The sequence below is a fragment of the Poecilia formosa genome, unplaced genomic scaffold, assembly GCF_000485575.1.
Source record: "Poecilia formosa unplaced genomic scaffold, Poecilia_formosa-5.1.2 Scaffold507, whole genome shotgun sequence".
Lineage (NCBI taxonomy): Eukaryota > Metazoa > Chordata > Actinopteri > Cyprinodontiformes > Poeciliidae > Poecilia > Poecilia formosa.
In genome coordinates, this window is record NW_006800446.1 from 212,370 (window position 1) to 234,062 (window position 21,693).

The 21,693-nt window shown below is 39.1% G+C and overlaps 2 protein-coding genes across 2 annotated transcripts in view; one reads left to right on the forward strand and one right to left on the reverse strand.

The window, feature by feature from the left end:
- The first annotated feature begins 808 nt into the window (after window positions 1-808).
- On the forward strand, window positions 809-8,514 carry lpl2a (lipoprotein lipase 2 a). Its single transcript, XM_007579090.2, has 10 exons — window positions 809-1,017; window positions 2,361-2,554; window positions 2,666-2,845; window positions 3,943-4,054; window positions 4,143-4,376; window positions 5,301-5,543; window positions 5,736-5,856; window positions 6,105-6,317; window positions 7,151-7,255; window positions 7,333-8,514. The coding sequence occupies exons 1-10, from the start codon at window positions 918-920 to the stop codon at window positions 7,352-7,354; spliced, it is 1,524 nt and encodes a 507-aa protein (XP_007579152.1). The 5' UTR covers window positions 809-917; the 3' UTR covers window positions 7,355-8,514.
- Window positions 7,916-21,693, reverse strand: part of LOC103156888 (disintegrin and metalloproteinase domain-containing protein 10) — a 30,545-nt gene continuing 16,767 nt past the window's right edge. The window contains exons 9-15 of the mRNA XM_007579092.2: window positions 19,301-19,464; window positions 15,777-15,948; window positions 15,554-15,698; window positions 15,172-15,355; window positions 11,363-11,462; window positions 10,859-11,079; window positions 7,916-9,544 (exon numbers count right to left, since the gene is read on the reverse strand). Of these exons, the coding sequence (XP_007579154.1) occupies window positions 9,395-9,544; window positions 10,859-11,079; window positions 11,363-11,462; window positions 15,172-15,355; window positions 15,554-15,698; window positions 15,777-15,948; window positions 19,301-19,464 (1,136 nt within the window). The 3' untranslated portion in view covers window positions 7,916-9,394. The remainder of the gene's footprint in view (window positions 9,545-10,858; window positions 11,080-11,362; window positions 11,463-15,171; window positions 15,356-15,553; window positions 15,699-15,776; window positions 15,949-19,300; window positions 19,465-21,693) is intronic.

Here is a 21,693-nt window from a genome sequence, read left to right on the forward strand (position 1 = left end):
TACAGAGCCAGTGATTTACATTGAGAAATCAGATTGATGACATGCATTTGCCATTTGTATTGAGTCATCTGGATTATGTAATGCTGAGTCCCTAGGACAGATGCTTCAGAGAGCTTTGTTTGTCCAAACGGATGAAGACATTCAGTCTGGAAGAGGGATACTAACTATGTTGTCCCCAACAGGCAGGCAGTGTTGCATCGCCTGTTTGTCTCTAGAAAATGTGCGTTTGTGACGGTTGCCATCATTTTTAGTTGACACTTTATTAAATATTTGACATTTCAATCTTCTAAATATACAAGCAGTTTACAGAAGTGAACACAGTCTGAAAGATTTTAAAACTGAACCAATGTTTTGATATAACTCCATTGTATTCCTGAGACATGACCCAATATGATATATTATAAGCTTCTTTTTTTTATTTTGATAAAGGAGAGCAAACTTTTCTTTAAGTTAATCCTACAAAAGTAAGGTTGTTTATGTAAATAAATTGTGCAGTTTCCGTATAATGGTACGGCTCAGTGTTTATCTAATTTACACGTGAAACTGCAAATCAGCATAGTTAGTAAACAATCCCGAAATGAAATGAATTCCTCACGCCTGGCCTGTTCTGTCGCTGAATGTAACTTAAAACCTTGACTAGCAGCGGTGCTCAGCTGTTTTTCATGAAGCTACGGTTCTTCCACGCTTGCTAACTCTTCCCATGACGCAGCCCAATCATTTACCTTCCGCCCGGAGGTCGGCAGCCAATGACGAGGCAGAAGTTCACAGGCGCTATTTAAGACGCATTCAGTCCAATGTGGCTCAGATAACGGCGCTGTACGCCCACCAAGGCGGAAACTGTAGTCTGTACAACCAGCCGCGGCGTGGGACTCACGTTAATTAGAGGTTTTCTCTCAAAGGATCTGTGGCTGTAAGAGATGAGAGCCTGGCAACTTTGGTTTCTGTGCTTCGTGGTGTTGAATGCGGATGCGCAAAAAGTGACTTCCCTGGAAGAAGAGCTCACTGATTCTGCATTTGGTGAGTTTTCCTTTTGCTCTGGTGCATATTAACAAGTCTGCAGAGCAATAAAGCCCAACAATCATTCACTCATTAAGTAATGATGAAATGTCTGCAGGATTGTGTGTTACTTTATTGTGCAGAAAAGTTCAACCGCATCTAAATTAGCTCTTCATGCCTAAGCAAATCATTATCTTCATCCTAATAACTTCAGTGCAGAGGGCCTCGCAAAGCGTACTTTGTAGCAGAATGCAACAAAGCAAATCATTCTGAATACTTCCAAGTAATCTGAAATGTGTGATGTGCTTATGATCAGGTCACTTTGCTCCATTAATCCTGAAAAATAACATCCAATAAAGGTAAATTAGCTAAAATAACCTAATTGATTAACTTTGTCATTTTGCTCCAAGAGGTTAGATAAAAACAACAACAACAAAAAAAAACTTGTTTTGCTGACATCCAAGAAGCTGTGCTGGTCCAAGTCGCTCTGTGGACACCATCCTCACTGTGAAACATGGTGGTGGCAGCATCATGCTGTGGAATTCTTAAGAAGGATCAACTTCTGGTCAGAGCTGATTATGGATTAGGATAAACACAGGAAAGTCCTAGGAAACCCCCCCCCAAAAAAAACAAAATTAAAACTGCAAAAGACTTGAGTCTGGGTCTGAGGTTTACCTTCCTGTAGGACAACGACACCAAATACCCACCAGGAGCAGCAACGGAATCAGATTCATTAATTAGATTAATTTAGATTAATGCATACTAATCTGTTAGTATGCATAGTTCATTTGACCATGAACTATTTTGCCCCCCAAAGAAGAGGCAACAGTTTGAATCTCTAGATGTTCACAGTTGGATGAAACAGACCAGAAGACATGCATCTGCTGTCGCGGCAAGACAAATGCACGACACAGTCAGATTTCTACTGATAAACAAAAAAGGAAACCGTAGTTTGATTTCGCTTCACAATTATGTGATCCATTTTGTTAGTCCCTTACATAAATCCTAATAAAATGCAGAGATCTCTGAGGATGTAAGCTGGAAAAAGCTTAAAGTAGGTTAATAAGTGTCTGAGGTTGCTGCTCTGAAAATCAGCTCAGTTGGGTAAGATGAGCATGCAATTATCTCTGGGACCCAAAAAGTAATTGTAGTCTGAGACGGCAGGAACAAAGGTGGGAAAAAAAAAACCCCAGAGAGAATGTGGAAGTCTGTCCAAGCCCGGTGAACCACTGTAACCCTGCAGCTCTGATCTTATCTAATCTAGCAGCTCTTTACTCTGGGATATTTTTTGTAGTTAGTTATTTAGTTAGGCTTTCTGCCCTTATGATTTGTTGAAAGTAAATCCTATTAACCTTTTTATTCAGGCAACTTACTTGACCCTGTGAAGGATTTGTTTGACGAGGATGAACATCACTCGGCTGTCGCAAAATTCTCCCTGCGTAACCCATCCCATCCTGACGACGACCTCTGCTACATTGTCCCCGGAAAACCAGAGACCCTGGCAGCCTGCGGCTTCAACAGCACATCCAAAACCTTCCTGGTGATCCACGGATGGACGGTGAGTACAGCAACTTTTAAAACGCACGCTAGAAATTACTGCTTTAAGTAAACTTAGACTTGTTTTTACATTTTTTTTTTTTTCAAAACATTTCAACTGTCCTGCCACCAGCTGAGCGGTATGTTTGAAAGCTGGATGCCGAAGTTGGTGTCTGCGCTGTTTGAGAGAGAGCGGACGGCCAACGTTGTTGTGGTGGACTGGCTGAGCTTGGCTCAGAACCACTATGTGGTCGCGGTTCAGAAAACCAAAGCAGTGGGAAGAGAAATCGCACGCTTCATTGACTGGATCGAGGCGAGTGGTCCTCTCTTTATGCTTTTACACCTTTTTTATGGTTTTGCTTTGTGAGTAATTCATTTGAAAATATCATGTCAGTAGAAAGATGTTGAATAAGTAGTCCAGTAATCTTGATGTTATGCCTCACCAGCTTAAAAATGTTTGGAAAATGTATTTTCCCGTTTTCTTCTCTTTTTGCAATTTTTGTTAGACTGGAATGTTTCAAATGATTAAATTGTTTTTACTATCAAATGGAAATCACCAAAATTCAGCCATTAAATAAAAGCTATCTTTGGCGACCTGGTCCCATGTAAAGAAGTGACCTAAAAACTAATGCTTGAGGAATTTTAGGCCAGTCTCCTTTTGCTGAGGCACATCGAAGAGATTTAAGTGTGAACAATCTCGTCAAGTTTATGCTAAGATTTAAGTCTGAACTTGAAGTAGGCCACTCTGAAGCCCTGTTTTTTTTTTTTTTGTTTGTTTGTTGTTTTTGCACCATTCAGAGGTGGAGTTGCTGGTGTTTCTCTGATAATTGTCTTGCATATTTTGAGCTTTAAGTAATCAGTTTGATATCCAGACATTAAACCCTTTTGCTGCTGGAGAACAGAATTCATGGTCCATCTTAAATATATTTCCTTTAGCTGTTTATGACGTTTATTTAATAAACTGTATTTGTTTTGCTCCCATTGTAATGGGATGCACATATACCAAAAAGTTCCTCTGTGTCTTTTCAGTCTACAAAATATTTTCCCAAAGTGTTTGGGAATCTTTAAGGTCTTTTTTGGTCTCTCCTTGATGTAATTTGGCTCGTCCATCTTTTTGTGGAATAACAAACACTGACCTTAACTGAGTCAAGGGAAGCCTGTAACACTTTAGACATTGTTCTGTGTTTTTTTCCTTCTTTTTTTGTGAAGATGAGTTGTTGATGCTCTCTTCCCTCTTGTAGTTTTAGTTGGCTGTCCACTTCTGAGAAGATTGACCACTGTTCCAAGTTTGTGGCTTAAATTTGTAGATAATGGCCCTCATTGTGATTTTCTTGAGTCCTAAGCCTTTGAAATGTTTTTGTAATTCATTCCAGACTCATAGGTTTTTATTAAATATTTATATTTTTAAAGGATACCACAAACATGCCTCTTGACAAGCTCCACCTGATCGGCTACAGCCTTGGGGCTCATGTGGCTGGATTTGCCGGCAGCCATGCCAGCAACAAAGTTGGACGGATTACTGGTAAACAACTATTTTACAAAAAAAAAAAGATGAGCAAAGTGAAATATCGCTAATCCCACTCATTGCATTGCTTTTTCTTTTTCTGAAGGCCTGGATCCAGCTGGACCTGACTTTGAGGGCGAACACGCCCACCGGCGCCTCTCTCCAGATGACGCCCATTTCGTGGACGTCCTCCACACCTTCACTCAGGGTTCGCTGGGTCTCAGCATCGGGATACAGCAACCCATCGGCCATGTGGACATCTACCCCAACGGGGGCAGCTTCCAGCCGGGCTGCAACATGAGGGGCGCCTTGGAGAAAATCGCTAACTTTGGGATATTTGGTAAAGATTCTGTTTACATTTTGATATCGGGGGCTTATAAAAACACTTGTCTTCAAAACAATTTTGTTCTCAGTAAGACAAGTTGATATTTATTTGTCAACTTGTCAAATAAATATCAATATTAAACATTTTTTAACCAGCCATTAATAGAGAAATTTTACGAGACAGACCAACTCAAACTTTTACAAATGTACATATGAAAGATGTGTCTATTCAGCCCCTTTGTTCTGATGCCCCAAAATGAAAAGAAAATTTTTAGAAGACATCAGAGTCAACGTGTTAAAATTAGTCTTATTATATTTAAAGTTCTGCTGTGAAAGCCTCACAAGTTTGTTAGTGAACAAACAGCATAATGAAGACCGAAGAACGAAGTGGACAGGTCAGAGAAATAAGTTTTATGTAACACCATTCATACACAAGGTCATTTGAAAATGTTTACAGGACTTCAACATAAAGACAGAAAAGGAGAAACTAAAGTATTAGCAAAAAGAATCAGAAAAGAAAGAGATGCCAACATGCAGACATTAAAGGTATAAAAGAAAAAAATGTTTTAAAAAAGTTCATTAGTCAGACAGGGGACACTTTTTGTCTACATGCATTTTTTTCTCCAGTTTTTTCCAGCGTGGACAGAGAAGACAGACAGTCAGAGTTTTGAGAAATTTGCTAAATGAGCTAAATGTATTGCACTGGAAGAAAAACTAGACAATTGGGGTAAAGATTTACCCTCCAGTGGAGCATCAATCCAACATGTTGAAATTTTAGGTCAAAACACATGCATGTGTACTTCACACGTTTCAGACATTTTTTTTTTCTTGCCTGCTTTCTTTACCTTCCATTGTCTGTCAATGAAGCAAACTGTCTTTGTCGTTTTATCTCTCCGTCTGCTAAGATGTGTTCCTTTATTCATTCACGTTTGCTCCTCAGCCATCAATGATGCGGTGAAGTGCGAACACGAGCGCTCCGTCCATCTTTTCATCGACTCCCTGCTAAACGAACGGGAGCCTGCCAAGGCCTACCAGTGCGGCAGCAACGACATGTTCGACCGCGGCATGTGTCTGAGCTGTCGCAAGGGCCGCTGCAACACTGTCGGCTACAGCACAAGCCAGATCCGCAGGCCACACAGCGTTCAGATGTACACCAAGACACGAGCTTCCATGCCTTTCAGAGGTCAGTAGAACCGGCGCAAGTGTGAACTGTGTTAAATGTGCTAATATTATTACACAAGCAAGGCAAGTCATGTTTGTTTGGAAAAGAGATTAGTAGTTGTTTGGTTGCAAAACTCTGATCACTTGCAGCTCTATTTAATCCGATGCACATTTTCAGCTTTCTAAATGCCACCTTCTCTCGCTGTCCTGATAGTTTACCATTACCAGCTGAAAATCCACTTCTCCAGTAAGGTGAACATGTCAGAGATGGAGCCGTCTCTCACCGTCTCTCTGTACGGAACCAAAGGAGAGGCTGAAAACCTGGAGCTCAAGCTGTGAGTCAGCAACTTTAAATGCTTCATCTAAGAGATTTATGGCACCATGATTTGCAGATCATGTGCAGTTTTGCAACACCTAAACAGTAGCTTGAGACGGTAACATAATCATACACACATTAACCTAACCTCAATTGGTTTTGCTTTGTCAGCGCTATCATGTTTTATGATGCCCGTTTCTCAAGCCGGAGAGACAAAGGAAACATTTTATTAGCAGTGGTATTTCTTTGTGTGTTTTTTTTTTTTAGGAAGGAAAGACTTGAGACAAACAGGACACATTCGTTTCTTCTGGTCACTGAGACGGATATCGGCGAACTGCTGATGTTGAAGTTTAAGTGGATGGAGACAAACAGCTGGTCGGTGTCCAACCTGCTGAAGATGGTGTCCTCTTGGTGGTCTGGGAACGCCGAAGGTGTGGAGGTTCACAAAATCCGTATCAAAAGTGGCGAGACGCAACAAAAGTAAGTTGAGATTAGTGAAACCTCCTCCGTTGGCGCAAAAATGAAATGTTCTTTTCCTAAAATATTGTTGAAATCTATGTGTAGCTGATTTTTCTCTCTACGATATCGTACCAATAATTTATGCCTTCATTTTGCTCATCGATAAATTAGTTTTTCTTTATTTTATTTAATTTTAAAGAAGATTGGTGATAGGAGAACCGGTCGCCAGCCAATCACAAGTCAATTCACAAACAGGACACTACAATACTAGCACACAATTACCTTTAGGGGCAATTTGGAGAGACCATTTGACCCGACTTGTATATCTTTGGACTGTGCGAGGAAGCCGGAGTACCCAGAGAGAACCATTAGCGTTAGCTTTTAGCATACGCTGGGTTGAATTTATCTGGGAAGTTGGATTTCAGAACAACTTCAGACAAGCAGAAAGATTAGCTTCCCGTTGTCTTCAATCACCAGGCAACGTTTACTAACTAGAAAAAAAAAAACAGTAACATAATATTTATCAGAAACATGCTCATTTAAGCACTTTAAGTTTTTGACAGTAAAACTTCAAGTGTTTTTCCTGGACAATGGATGCAACTGATTCAGCTATATACAAAGTATCAGAGGAGGTTGTAGATGGTTTGCTACTGTAGCTGATTTCAGTTTTTAACGCGAGAGAATGGCATGTTGCGCTTTGTGTTGGAGTCAGAAATGTGACCGTCTGAACAGAAATGGATCACAACATCAAAGCAGCTTTGTCATAAAGTTGGTGTTTGCATCTACTTTAGTTTGGAACCCGTGAATGAAGATTGATAAAGCGTCACATCAAATCAACTAACTTTCTTTTTCAGGATGGTTTTCTGTTTGAAAGACCCTGATGCCCACAGCTCACACTTGGTCACATTTGTTAAATGTAAAGATGAATGGAGAACGAAACGTAAACCAGTTTCAAAGAGGTGAGTTAGTCTTTGCTTTTTCTATCACTATATTTCTGTGAAGCTGAACAGTGACCATGAGCTCTTTTATCCTGCAGAGTGACTCTGAAGAATGACTGACAGTAAGGAAAATATGTTTAAAATTTTACCAATAAGGACATAATTTATACAATATTTGTATCTCTCAGACATAAAAACATCCTTGTACATATCTACAGATGTCGACTAATTCATGTAAATGCTGTAAAATATCTTGCAAAAAACTTTTTTTAAATGAAATAAAGTAAGTTATTTAAGGTACTCTTTCACCTTGATGCACAGCAGTGGTAGAATTTTAATTAGAAACATTTCTTTATTGTTCAGGCCTGACTGATACCTTTGTTTTAGAAAACAATTGGGAAAGACTCGCAGTGGCTGATAAAACCTAATCATTGTGTATGTTTATATTTCCAAGCACTTGGAGGTTATTTTTATGGGTCGTAGACGGATGGAAAAACATGGTTGTTTGGTGTAAAGAGGGTAAAGGTTGTAAGTTTTCAAATGGAAAACTGACTGGATTTACCAGGTTGGATCTGCAGGTAGTAATGTCATAAAATATATAGATGCAGAAACCATAAAAAACAGACTCCTGCCTCTAAAGGAAAGGGGAAATACAATCATGTTTGATTTTTTTTTTATTTATTTTTTTTCTGTAGGGTCTTTATAAAAATAAATGTTTTTTTCCTGTATTTGTTTTGCCCACAGTCGGTCAAATCGAGCATTTACCACTCCTTAGTGTAAACACTCACCACATATTTTCTCAGTTTTTCCGCCTCTGTGTGCAATAAAGTCGTCATTTCGAATTATGACATTTACTGAAGCAGCCAAAGCTGCTGTTTTGTGTTGTAGTTTGTGCTGCTACTGTATATCTCTGTTGTGACTCAAAGATGTGGCAAACTGATAATATATATATCTATATATTTCATAAGCATGTGATGCTAGTTTGAGTATTTTCTGTGTTCTTTGGTTCCTTTTCATTCAACTAAATGTGATCCTCAGCTCTGCAGAGATCGGTACTGTTATCATTGTGACTTTATATTACATGTTATACATTTGCACAAACAGAGAATATCTTCATGTACTGTAAATCTATCTAAATACCACAACAAAAATGTTTTCATTAAGAACCTTGTCTTATGTTTTTGTCTTTAGATGAATGTTTTTCTATCATTTTTGTACATATTTGTAAAGGAGTCGAACACTGTGCTGTATAAATTCTTTAATAAACAATATGTGCCAAAGTGAAGCTGTCTACTTCAGTTTGACATTGTGATGGGGAAATTTGTTTATCTTTATGCTTGCAAAAAATAAAAAATATATATATTTTTGGTAATAGTTCCACTTTATTACCAAAATCAAATCTGTTTTTGATTCAAGAAGAACAGGTTAAACTCACATGGCCATTTCTGATGTAAAAGAGCAACAAAACCTGAGATTACCCAAACTGGGATGCATTATTTCTTCATGTTCTTACTGTTGTGACGCACACGCTTTTTTTTTTGTCTCCCTACTGTCTCAAGGTGACACTGAGAGGATTCAAACGAAGACGCTTGAGTTAGCAGAAACATGGAGACTTGCAGCCTCTTTTAAGTAGTCATGATGACCTAAAATTATGTTTTAGCCGGGCTACTCTCTGTCCTTCCACATGGAATCCCAATTACTTTTGAAGAAAAACGTGGAAAAAAAAAATCTGTATGCACACAAGAACACAGAATAAAACGGGACAGCTCAGCCACCTGTTTCCCTCGTACACAATTAGAAACACAAATTCCTGACATCCTGTAGTGTTTGCAGAATCAGGTGCCTTTACATTGCGACTTCAGAGTCACAGTATGCGGCAGCCTTTGAGGAAACATTTTCCACAGCGCGTGTATCCCAGGAGCCTTACTGAGAATCAACCCCACCAGGGATAAGCGACGGCAGAAACATTGTGACATACAAAGATATCTGGTGACAAACCGACATGAGGGGAGCTGAGCAGGTGTTCGGCCCCCACAGAGGCCATTTGCAGATCTCTGATTGCAACACAACACAAGGCTGTCAAAATGCATCGTTGTAGAGCAGCTCAGATACTTTAATTTCCCCCTCATCAGCAAACAGGAGTAATAAATATATTTTTTTCTATTGTAGTTCATATGCATTTCTTGAAGTGGGAGGAGTTGTGGGCGTGTCCAGGTCACGAGTGTTCAGGGGACTGCCGCACAGGCAGACTATGCAGCCCATCACTCCAGACAGAACCAGGATAACAATGAGGATGGCCCACCAATGAGCCTGCAGAGAAGAAAACATATTTAAGTACAAGAAGGACACTTTGTTAACTCCAAACAACTTGTGTTTGCAGAGGATGAGTCACTATTAAACACGGAGGCTAGTTATTCTTGCTATATATAATTTCACCCATTTCCTCCTTTTATGTCTTGCCTATATATATATATATATATATATATANACATGTTTATGGGATGACACATCTGCCAAATGTAACTTTTGTGTCATAAACTGTCGGTCTAAACAAAAACAGGCATGATGTAACCGCCGCTTTAACACTTAATTTTACCAGTTGGAATTATATGTTAATTAAAAACTCTTTATCATATCCACATTTGTTATTTATTTCGACAACAGTCTTGGTAAAACAACACTGAGAGCTGATAATGACAGGCCCTGTCTCCAGTGAAATGGCTTCCAGAAACCCTGCAGTGTCTTTAAGCCTAAATGAGCATTCCTGATTCGCAACACTGCAGCGTAAAACTAAACCTCAATGACAGCTGCAACAGAACCAACACAAATAAACAGGCTCAGGACGCAACGATAAACAAACATTTGCTCATTTTCTTCTAAATCTGACCTGTCAAAACCAAAAGCATGTAAACGTCTGAACAAATGCTGACAATCTGTCCTTTAAGGGCAGTACAGGAAAACTAGAGCTTAGATATTCAGCTCCACCAAATTATTAAAAGTGGTAAAGCAGTCCCTGTGAATAAATTGTGCATTTACTTCAATCATCCTATCTGTGATGTCCATCATAAATCTGGGAGTATCCGTAACGCAAGAACAGCAAAAAGAGACTTGCTCAGTAAAAAGTTGCTCCACTCCTCAACTTTTCAGTGAAAAAGTCAAAAATATGACCTCAAAATTGACGTAATGCTGATCAATAATAAAAAAAAACGTGATGGCATACTGCAGGTGTATTTGCTCATAAAAAACAGATTCTGTCTAGAAGATAAAGGAGCTTGTTAATTATTGAATATTGATTAAAATACAGGCAGATTTTATCCACTTAAAACAAGACACGTTTCCCAAGTTACAAGTAAAAACATCTGCCAGTGGAATAACTACTTTTTATTAATATTCAAGAATTACTGACTAATTAGTTTTGTCTTATTTCAAGTGTACTAAAATATGTGCACAAGAAACTGTACAACTAAATACTTGGTTAGATTTAGTTTTTCACTGAAACCTTTCTACAACATTCAGCCATTATACTGACGTCTAGTCAGTTTTCAACCTTTTTTGCTTATTGTTTAGATGCTTCGTGTCATTATCACCTGAAAAAAAAAAAGAAAACGCTAAATAAGAGATCACCTTCATCCACTCCCCCACATCATCAAAATCATCCAAATGAAGGAACGAGTTCTTGAGTCTGGCGATCGGGCCGTCCGCATCCAGGAGGCGACACACGTGGAATCTGTCGCAGTATCCTTGGTTCCCCGAGCACGGCGCGCCGCCAACCAGGGGCAACAGCTTCGTCTGGAAGTGACGGGACAGCACAGAGGAGGAGGTGCTGGCGCACGTCATCGGCTTACCTGAAACACACACACACAATTAGTTTGTGTTATTTTCACGACGCAGGCCAGTCCTGACATGGATTACACGCTGTAACAAGATCTAAGATCTAAAATCCAGTCTGTACGGTTTCAAATCTCCACACAAAAACAGCTGCATTAGGAACACAGCTTGGTTGATTGCCCAGAAAACATCAGGTCAGACGGCGGTAACATCTGGATGGACTGACACAGTCCGAGCTGTTGGGACACAGAGTCGTAAACATGTTGCTCGGCGGTGGAGGACACAAGGTTCTGTGTTTACCGGGCTGCTGGCAGCACATGTGGCATTTCTCCTTCATGCTGACTCCAGGACAGTCACACTGCTGCAGGCCGTGCTTCACACACACAGATTCAGCGCAGACCTGCGGAGAGAAACACACAACTCAGGCCTGATCTGGTCGGTAGGTAAACGATCGGTCCCGTTTTTCTATTCAGATGCATTCACGCCGATTGAAAGAGTAGGTCAGTACCTCAAGCTCAGGTTGCACCAAACTAAATAAATGACTTATTTACAAATAGTTGAGATCTGAATCGGGTCTCAACAGACGTCACGCAAACATTTCTGTCAAAAATTATTTTCACATTCTTGGCGTTAGGGTTCATGCATTGAACAGATTGTGGAAAATATTCAATACTTATCAACACTTTCAAAGAATCTGGTTAATTTAACCAGATGTTGTCAGTTAATCCCTCCACCATGATGCTGTTTTTGTCTTATGTTTTCTGCTGATCGTACATCAGATACACAGTGACGCAGCCGGCTGGAAGGAAAGCAAACTTTGCGACTGCTTAGGATTAACTCCCGACAGTACATGCTGACGAATTCACCAGTTGCAAATATACCAAGAGAAGCCTTCAAATTGTTTGGAAACTCTTTTAAAATTTCTGCTGCTTAAGTCTGAGCTGTAAAATGATTTTATACACACCACTGCAGTTTAGAAAGAAATCTATGATTAACAGTATGTTTTTTTTTGTTTGACTGAAAATGCAAAATAGGTAAAATGATGTTTGAAATGAGAACTTTATTCTAATTGGTGGTTCTGAAGAAAGATTTCTTCTGCAAATTTTGATGTATTTTTTTTACTTCCCCTGTAATTATAACCAGCTGTGTTGAATTTAGCATGGAAAAGAGATCACAAAAAATTCAAGACAGGAAAACATAAAAATGCTGAAGGATGGGTGCGACGGTGGCGCAGGAGGAAAGCACAACCCATGTGTGGAGCCGTCAGAGCTCAATGCGGGTCCAAGTACTCCGATGACCTTTGCCGCAGGTCTTCCCGCTTTCACATAAACCACAACAGCCAAACAAACCTTTCAAAATAAATGCTGAAGACGTCCCAAAATGGCTCAAAATAGTCAAATCAGATCCACATAAGGCACAATGATTGTAGAAAACACAAACTAAATGAATCAAAAATAATTAATTAAAAACGTGAATATTTAACAGTGGAATTTGAAGTGTTTTATTTATTTCTTTGTCTTTGCTGATGATTGTTTTTATTTTATGAATATAAATGAATTATCTGCTTTTGTTTGGATCATCTCTGTTTCATTTTTTGCTTTGGTTTCATCTTCCATGTTGATCTTTTTCCCTGGTTTATTTCTTTCAGACTCAGTCTCTAATCTGGTTCTAATTAGCTGATAAACCAAAATGTATCGCATCCAGATGAATATTACAGACAATAATTATTAAAACACAAAAATGAACACCTGAAAACTTGCTTTTGTTTTTCTTTATTTCTGTGTAAATTATGTTTCCCTGAAGCATTTTTTTATGACTCAGATCATGAAAGATTAGAACAATTTGAAGAGGGATGGCGCAACAATCACAGCTGGAGCAAATTCCCCAAGAAAGAAAATGTGTATTGAATGCTGGAGAAAAGTTTGGGGAATTGGAAGTGTGGTAAGACGGATTGGGTAATTTCCCAGTAATTTCCTGCTTAATGAGGCTGTTTGCAAATAAAGCTGCTTTGTTTCATCTAATTTAGCGGTTCTCAACGTGGGCTGTACCGCCCCCCGGGGGGTGTTCAGAGGACAGCAGGGGGCGCTGGCGGAAATTTTTACAAAAGGTGCACAACAATACCAGTTTAGACTTTGAGCAACTTGTTAAAATTGTATTGTGTAACATTAAAACATGCTTGGCTGCAACTGTATCGATTGCAGCTCTCCTTCTATTCAGTGTTTGTAGCTTCTTGGCGCAGCTCCGCTCTCCTGCTACTAGTAGCTTCACTGCATCAGTTCAGCGTCTCACCGGCTGATGACGTTGCTGTGATTCACTTTGTCTGGTATTTTTGTACATATGTTTTGGCAGTTCTGTGATCATGTCAAAGCAGCAACTTATATTAAAAAGTGTTTTATTTCCGATTGAAAGCTGCCTGCTTCCATGGAAGGACAACAGAAAATCACTTTTATAAACATGTAATTACTAAAATCACGATACCCTGACTTTGTATCCCTCTGAAAAATGAACCCATTTAAATAAAGAAATCCCTCCATAGTGATACCACGATAGTGAGCGTTCATTTTATAGCGTTAACACCGGTGCTGTAAGGTCCGGTATGAAACAAGGGTGATAGAACAACACAGCACTTTTAAATTTCAATAATCAGAATACCGAAATTGTTTCTGTTGTTTTAAAAGGTTTATGTCAGTCTGCCTTTTCCCACATCGATACGTTTCCCGACTGCCCTGCACCTTAGGGGGTTAAAAAAAAAAAAAAGAAAAAAAAAGACGCGCACATTGCGCAAAACTCTGAAACAGGAGAAGCGGGACATAAAACGGAGCGACGAACTAGATGTGAATTATGGCATAAAAACAGAGAATCCGACGCTGAACAGTGAAAAATCAACACATGATGTGAAACACATGATGATTATTCGGCGCAGCAGGTGATGAGTGAAGATTAATGATGGTGAGCGTCAATAAATGATAAAATAAATCTAGCAACAGGAAAGAAACTAAAGTGGACATAGCAATAAACCAAGAGAGGATAATAATCAAAGGAAACTAAATGACACTCCATGACACTTTCAATTTGACTCATTAGGATTTGATTAAGAACCAGATTTGTTCTTTGTAATTTCTGTCCAGTAAAACTATTAATCTATAATCAATAGACAGGTCTATATAAAGATATAATCCATGTTTCTGTCTCATATTTGTGTGGCATTAAAAGGACCTGGAACTTTTGTTTTTCCAATGACAGCTCTGGTTTGCACAGTAAGTGCCATGTGGGTGAAATTTTACGGATGATACTCTGATGTCCCATTCTCCTGAAGGCAGCACAGAGCTGCACCACGAGAAACCAACAGAAACACTGACGAGAAGAAGAGCTATGATTAATGTAGTTACAGTTCTATCCATGTTTTAATGTTGCAGAGTTTTGCAAATAGTTCAAAGTTTAAACTGGCATGTTGTACATCTTTTATCTGGTCATTTTGTGGAATATTTAACAACTAGAAAATGGCACAAAATAAGAATATTTTTTCCAGTCTGATTGGCTCCTGTTAGACCTACCGATTTTAACTTGAATGTTCATTGCATTTTTCGTAGACAGCTGCGAAAATAATTTCTATTCTCATGGCTTTTTTGTTCTCTGGAAAATTATTTTTGATGATAAATACAGAAACAAGCATAAAAATCAAAACATCTACAATAGTGATAGTAATATTAATAATAAAATAATAGTCAGTGCAAAGTAGCTTACAAATTCTTTGGTGTGGGGGGAGGGACCTGGATAAAGGCTGGGAGGGTGCTGGCCTGAAAAAGGTTGAGAAACACTGATCTAATTAATACCAAATGTCTGAAGTGACACAAGCTGAATCCAAAACATAAAGTAAGTTCAAATTAAAGTCTAACATACATGGGGTAACCTTCAAGAGCCTGAAAGCATCAACATGTGCTCATGACAGTGTTTTATTTTATTTTTTCACTATTGCAGCTCCAAAGGTTAAGCATTTGCCTTTGCAGACCAGCTTTGCAAGATTGCTGCATACTTCCAAATGCTGCCTGATTTGTTGAGCAAAGGAAAAAGCGTGTTGAGTCACAGTTCGACGTGTGGCCGAGCCTCACCCCGTTCAGACAAACGCGCGTGCCCTGGCTGCAGACGGTCAAGTTCTCCTTGGGGTCTGGTTCGGGGCAGAGCGGGGAGAGGCCGGAGCACACGCTCTCCTTTACACAGTCCGTCTCCTCGTTGCACATCTGACCCAAAGGCTTAAGCTCACAGTTCTGACCGCAGCACAGGCCCTGACTCGGACTGGCGGAGGGAAACGAGAATTTTTCACACACATTCACATTGTCACAAAAATCTTCACACCGTCTTGGACATTTCCACATATTTTCGCTTTAAATTTAAATTTAGGATACTTCAATAGGATTTAAAGGTTAATCGATGTGTAAATAACACTTAAAGAGGGTGACGGAGGATTTGACCTGGCAGATAAGCAGCAAGTACCTGCACACTTTGCCAGGCTTGAGTCGACACTGGACTCCTACGGCCTCTTTAGCACTGTAGCAACAGAGGTCTGTGTCATTGTGACCGACATCACACTCCTCCTCTTTCTCCACGATGCGGTTGCCGCAGATGGGCTCATCGCTGACTGAGGGAGAGAAATGACCTTCAAATTAAATCTAAAGCCTGCATGGTGACCACGCCTGACACCGCGTCGGCGTCTCACCCACGAAGCAGTTGTCTTTCTTCTGATGCAGGATGTTGCTGATGTGTTTAACGCTGCAGGTTGAGAACTTGTCGTTGTTTTCTCGCACCTCATCTGTGGCCTGTGGAAACATCAGGTACCGACCTTTCCCCCCGGAGGAGCCGAGGTTGCCGCAGTTCGAGCCCTCGTCATGCTGAAACACAAGCAAAACGACAAAGCCTGTTTTCTGTTTTGTTGTAAATTTCTCTTTAATCGGCTCGTGTCAGAAACAGCAGGCGAAAACAAATCATCTAACCGAAGCTGGAACTATGCAGCTCTGCATTTTTATTGCAGATGGGGGAATGAAGTCCCTGTATTGTTGACCTCAAAATTGTTGTAAGGTCAGAAAAAAATGTTTGCAGCTGTGTGTGGTGAGAGCTGGACTACTTGTTTGGTTATCAGAAGTTTGAAGCGTATTCTGAGCATTTAAGAGTCACATGAAAATATAACTTTTCTCAACAGAAAACAGGAGGGAATGTGATGTTCCCCATGCAGAACAACAAGGACAGAACAGAAGATTCTTCTTTTTTTTTTTTCTTGAAACATTTGGAAAAATCTCATCCTCTCTTGAGGATGAGCAGCAAGCCTAGGCGGGTTCATAAAGACGTCCAATAAACACGGACACATGCTGAGAGGACAAGTCTTTATGTGGCTTTTGTTGAATCTGCTTCTGATTACTGTGATGGATGTTATAAATGGCACTTTTATGACCTCCTCTGCACCAGTCAGAGCCTAAATCTCTGGGTAATAAGAGGGTGGTGTGGCGCAAAAGATGTTTGTGCCTTTTCCTTAAAATAGTTCCTTTGCCTTGTTTCTTTCTGTTTCTGAATTATTTCCCATTATGTGGTTCAACACAAGCACCTAAATCACACTTTTACTGCACTTTGTGGTTCTAGTTTATATTTTCACAGAAATTTAGCTCAGTGTGAGACATAATTGAAAGCAACATTTTTATGGATTTGGGAAAATTATGTTAAGCTGTTAGAAATACCACATTCTAATAAAAATATCTAATCCATTAGCTTTCCTCTGCAGTATGTCTGGCTTTAACACGTCTTTACTGCTTCCGTACATCTTTTTATACAAATGTTTAACAGTAGTGAAAAACACAAGAGATGACAGATAACATTCAGACTCTAAAGTTAAATGCATTACATGTAAAACATACATCTAATACACATAGATCTATGTCTGTACTAGACATACTTCTAATATAGACGTACTCTATATGTCAGTTTGTTCTCTTCTCCAAAGAGTTTATGGTCAAATGTTTGGAAATTAACTATTATTTTAACGTATTAAATGTAATTTTTGAACACGTAAAAAGTTTTCAGATTGTCTTTTTTTCCCATTTTGGTGGTTTCATATTTGATTCTGTAGTTCTTTTGTTTCTTTTGTCACAATAAAACAGATCCGTGCAAAAATGAAGCCTAATGACCTTTGACCCACAAGTTGTCCTTTGACATCAACCATTACATTAGTTATTGAAGAATAGGGCTTTGAAGTATAAAAATAGAGAACTGAAGCAGAAATTAGTTTTTTTTTTTAAAATCCCGTAGACCTATAAAAATACATATATGAATCATAATGAGGATACTGTTCCCTCCGCAAATAACAGTAACGATTTGCAAGTTCGTCTGAAGATGATAGCAGTAAAGTATGACAGTTTATTTACTCAGAATGAAAGAAAAAAATCATTGCAGGAAATAAGCATTTTAAAAATATATAGTGTAGCATATTTTATCTGTATTTCACTTTGAGTTAATAAAAATTGATCTGAAATTTTAATTTACAATCTATCACTTCCTGTTTCTCTGGGTACAGTTAAAACCAGAGGTCCACCAATAAATAAATAAATAAATAAATAAATAAATAAATAAATAAATAAATAAATAAATAAATAAATAAATATAAAAGTAATAGTAGCAGTAGTATATATTTAAAATATATATATTTAAAATGTTTTATCAGGATCCTAGTGATTCCCTCCTGGCAAATGTGTTTTTAAATCTCCTGAATGCTATTTTTATCTGTGTTTGGAAAGATTAAGTTTGCTGACTTGATGGTGTGTAAGGCAGAACATTTATGTGCAACCAGCTTTTACTTTAGCAAAGAGTAAATGTGCTGCATGAGGAAAATGACAGCAGGCTCTTAAAGCGATTTAATAATCAGTGTATGTAAGCGACATCAAAGCTCATCTGGTGTCCCTTTCAGACAATCCGATCAATAAAGGCCAAAGTCTCTAAAGTCTATTCCGGTGAACAGGTCGGGTACAATTTGTTCAAGTGCTCTGCAAATACGCACGCAGGTTTAATGGAAACATTTACTTTGAGGAGTGTTAATTACACAATCCACAGCTTCAGGGAAGAGCTTTATGTCGTGGGGTTTTTACTCCCATTCACCACAGATCCACTTAGGCATGTTTGGTACTGTAAGTTATGGAAAAGGGATGAAAAATAAATATTGGTTTTCTTTTCACTTGCAGATTTTCTACAGATAGATTAAAGATCCTCCTAAAACATATTTCTCCCATGGGAGACACATAATTATATCTTATCTAATATTAAATGAGCATTGTTGCCACATTAATAATGCAAAATCTGGGCTGAGAGGAAGGAGAGCTCTAGAAAGAAACAGACGGCATGTGAAGTGTGCAGAAACAAAACCCTGTTAAAGTTATGAATAATGAACCATGAAAGTGGATGAGTAAAACAATGGAAAACACTAAATGAAGGCATTTAAAAAAAACTTTTTAGGATAAATCTTTTTATGCTATCACTAAGAAAAGATTAAGAACAATTAATAAACTGACTATTTTTGCAACAAATATTTGCAGATTAAGGAAAGTCAATCATGAAGGTGACAATATTTTAAAAAAATGCATTTCATACTATATGTGTAACAAAAGTCTAGGATAACATTTAAAACAGGTAAGTTGGTTTTGTATTTGCTAAAGTTTTAAAGTGTTTATGGTATAAACCTAAAGTGCTGATAAACAAATCAGGCTTTTAGAAATGAAACCACTTCACTTACTTAGATAAAACCAGCTGCACAAAACATTGCAAGTACATCATCACTGCGATATTATGTGTGCAATCTTCACGTTAGCGGCGTTATTTCTGGCTAACATATTCCAAGCGTTATCAACTTGTGCTTTACGTGGCTGGACACAACAGCAGCAAATGCTCACAATGGTCACAGATGACATGGCTCAAAATGTGAAAGGTGAGTTTAGGAAACTGAGATGAGAATGAGAGGAAAGAAGGACATAACCTTGATATTCTCATGGCATAATAAATGATATTGTGCAGCCGCAGTGTACACACCTGAGGCTAGCGAGGCAATAAGTTGCAAAACAGGTAGAGTTTTAAAATTAAATCAAGCATGGAGTGTAGTCACCTGGTTATAATCCATGTTGGTAAATTCTCAGTGAACAAACAGATTCATTAACCAAATATCAGAGTGTTGGGCTGGTGATGGGTGTAATGGGAGATGGCAGAACTGACCGGAGAGCCCAGGCTGTGACCCAGTTCATGCGCAAAGGTGAGCTGGACCTGTCGCGGAGGCAGGAACTGTCCGTAGTTCTGAATGGTGATCAGTCCTGTGTTCAGGGTGGCCATGCCGCCGTTACGGAGCGCCGTGTACTTGGAGCATATCCCTCCCCAGTTACCTAATAAGAAGAAAAGGAGAAGCAGAGACATAACATGTGTTTATATTGAGGGCCTCTAGTAGATTTAATTTAAAACACTTGTCCAGATTTACTTCTAGGTTGAAGGAATACAGAATACAATAATGAATGAGGAACCCCCCCCCCAGCTCTATTTAATGGTTAAAATTAAAGATACAATTAAGAGCTACAGTACATCTTGGGTTTTTCAGGTTTTGAGGAGACCTATATGCAGAGTCATGCATACACAGATAGTGCAAACTCTAAGGCAAACTAAAATTCAGTAAAGACACAGCAAAGAATCACTTTAGGGTGCAAAGTTGTTGGATAAGTGCTTATTTTTGTGCTTCTGGAAATACCCTAAGCCAACAATCCTTGTGCTAAAATCCTTCCAGGCCCCGAGCTTCAGGCTACAACTCAGTACATTAAAACATGCAGACCCAGTTTGCCGCCACCCATCTTCCTTCTATTTGAGTTATGCAATGGGTTCAAAAGCCCTCCCTACAACTACAAGCAGCTGGATAAATTCACATGGAACAATGGATGGCATGTGACATTATTGTCAAAAGACCAGCTATAAGATTCACAGCAGCAGACACTCTGAGTCATTTAATTTCAGCTCACTGTCAGGTTGGACGTTTCTAAGATCCACAAAATACATCAAATTGTGGGATTTTATTCCTGTGGGTTGATGGAAATCCAAAGAAATGTGTCTTTTGTAATGACATTAAGTTTGTTTTTATTTTAGCCCCTGTGTGTGCTTCAGGTCGGAGGTCACGTGAGCTTAACATCAGATCTCTTATACAATGTGGTTTACAGTCAATATGATGGCGAGGAGTGTGTTTAGGTATTTAAAGGAAACTGAGTTCACCAGGTGTTACTGTGTGGGAACCAGTTGCAGGTATATGGATTATTTTATTTTACCGGCCACAGCGGAAAGAAGAACGACCTTCAGGAACAGACAGAAATGATTAGAGGTTAAAAAAAAACAATAACCTTTTTCCTTTATCGCAAGTCATAGAAATAAGATTACCGTTTATGATGTGGAAGAGGTCGACAACAAGAACGCCTCCTGGCATCAAGTCGTGCTCAAACAGTTGAGCTTTGGGAGCTTAACAGAACAAGACAGTGCTTCATTACTTTCCCATCAAGAGCCAAGCATCCGTGGGAGACTCCTTTGGTCACATTTAGTGAGAAATCAGTGTGTGTTTCACTTAAATCCCACTTTTGACCCTGAAACACCCCCCGGATCGAGCATTCAAGGAACTGGGATTCTTAGAAAGAGACTTCTGGTTGCAGATACTGTGGGTTTTGGCTGCTCTGGCAGAGAGGGGCTGCAGCGTATTTTCATCCGTTTCTCTGTCCTTGTCACAGAAAAGAGCCAAAATCTCAGCTCCCTAATATTAGCTCTGATGGTAAACAGTCAGTCAGCTGCTTCACTTGCACTTATCAGTTGAGAACATGCACTGTGAGACTTTAGCAGAGGTGGTAAAACATAAAACAGTTTGCACTCAAATGGTTTAATATGTGCAAACAATGGCAGCGCTTCCTCAGGCACATGTGGAGGAAGTTGGAATCCATAAACAAAACGGTTGACAATAAAACAGACAAAGCAAAACGTCTTACTGATAACATAACATATTTTGAAAACCTCAGCTCTGCTCTGGAAGTCACACTGTAAATAACGCAACTGCATCCGGTGGCTTCCCATCACAGCCCTCCTTTGTTTCTGCAGTCCACTGACCTTTTCACGGCAAAATAATTAAAAAGGATTTAAACTACCCTCTCGTTAAGCTAATTTGACCTTTCCAGTGTTTTAAACAAAATACCTAATCCGTCTGGAATGCATCACAGGTCTTGCTCAACTTGAAACTTTCTCTTTGTGTGTTTGATCTCGGCAATGTTGCAATAACTGAACCACAAACAAATCATGGTTTCATTTCGTAATAAGCCACAAAAGGTAGGTTAGTTCAGGCCAGACTCGTTGCCAGTGCTGAAGTAGAAGGCAACCGGACCTTTTCTCGTGTTTCTTGAAACATTTAACCTCTCATCTGAAAGGCTTCTGTAGTTCTGAATGCTGTTGGGAAAAAACAAACTAATAAATTGAAGACAGAACAATCCTGTTGAGGACAAGTGAATCACTGGCCTTGCCCTCTGTTCAGTCCAATATTCGGCTCACTGATGATCCACACATGTCCCTAATGATGCCAGGAGAGAGGCTTTGGTGAGATG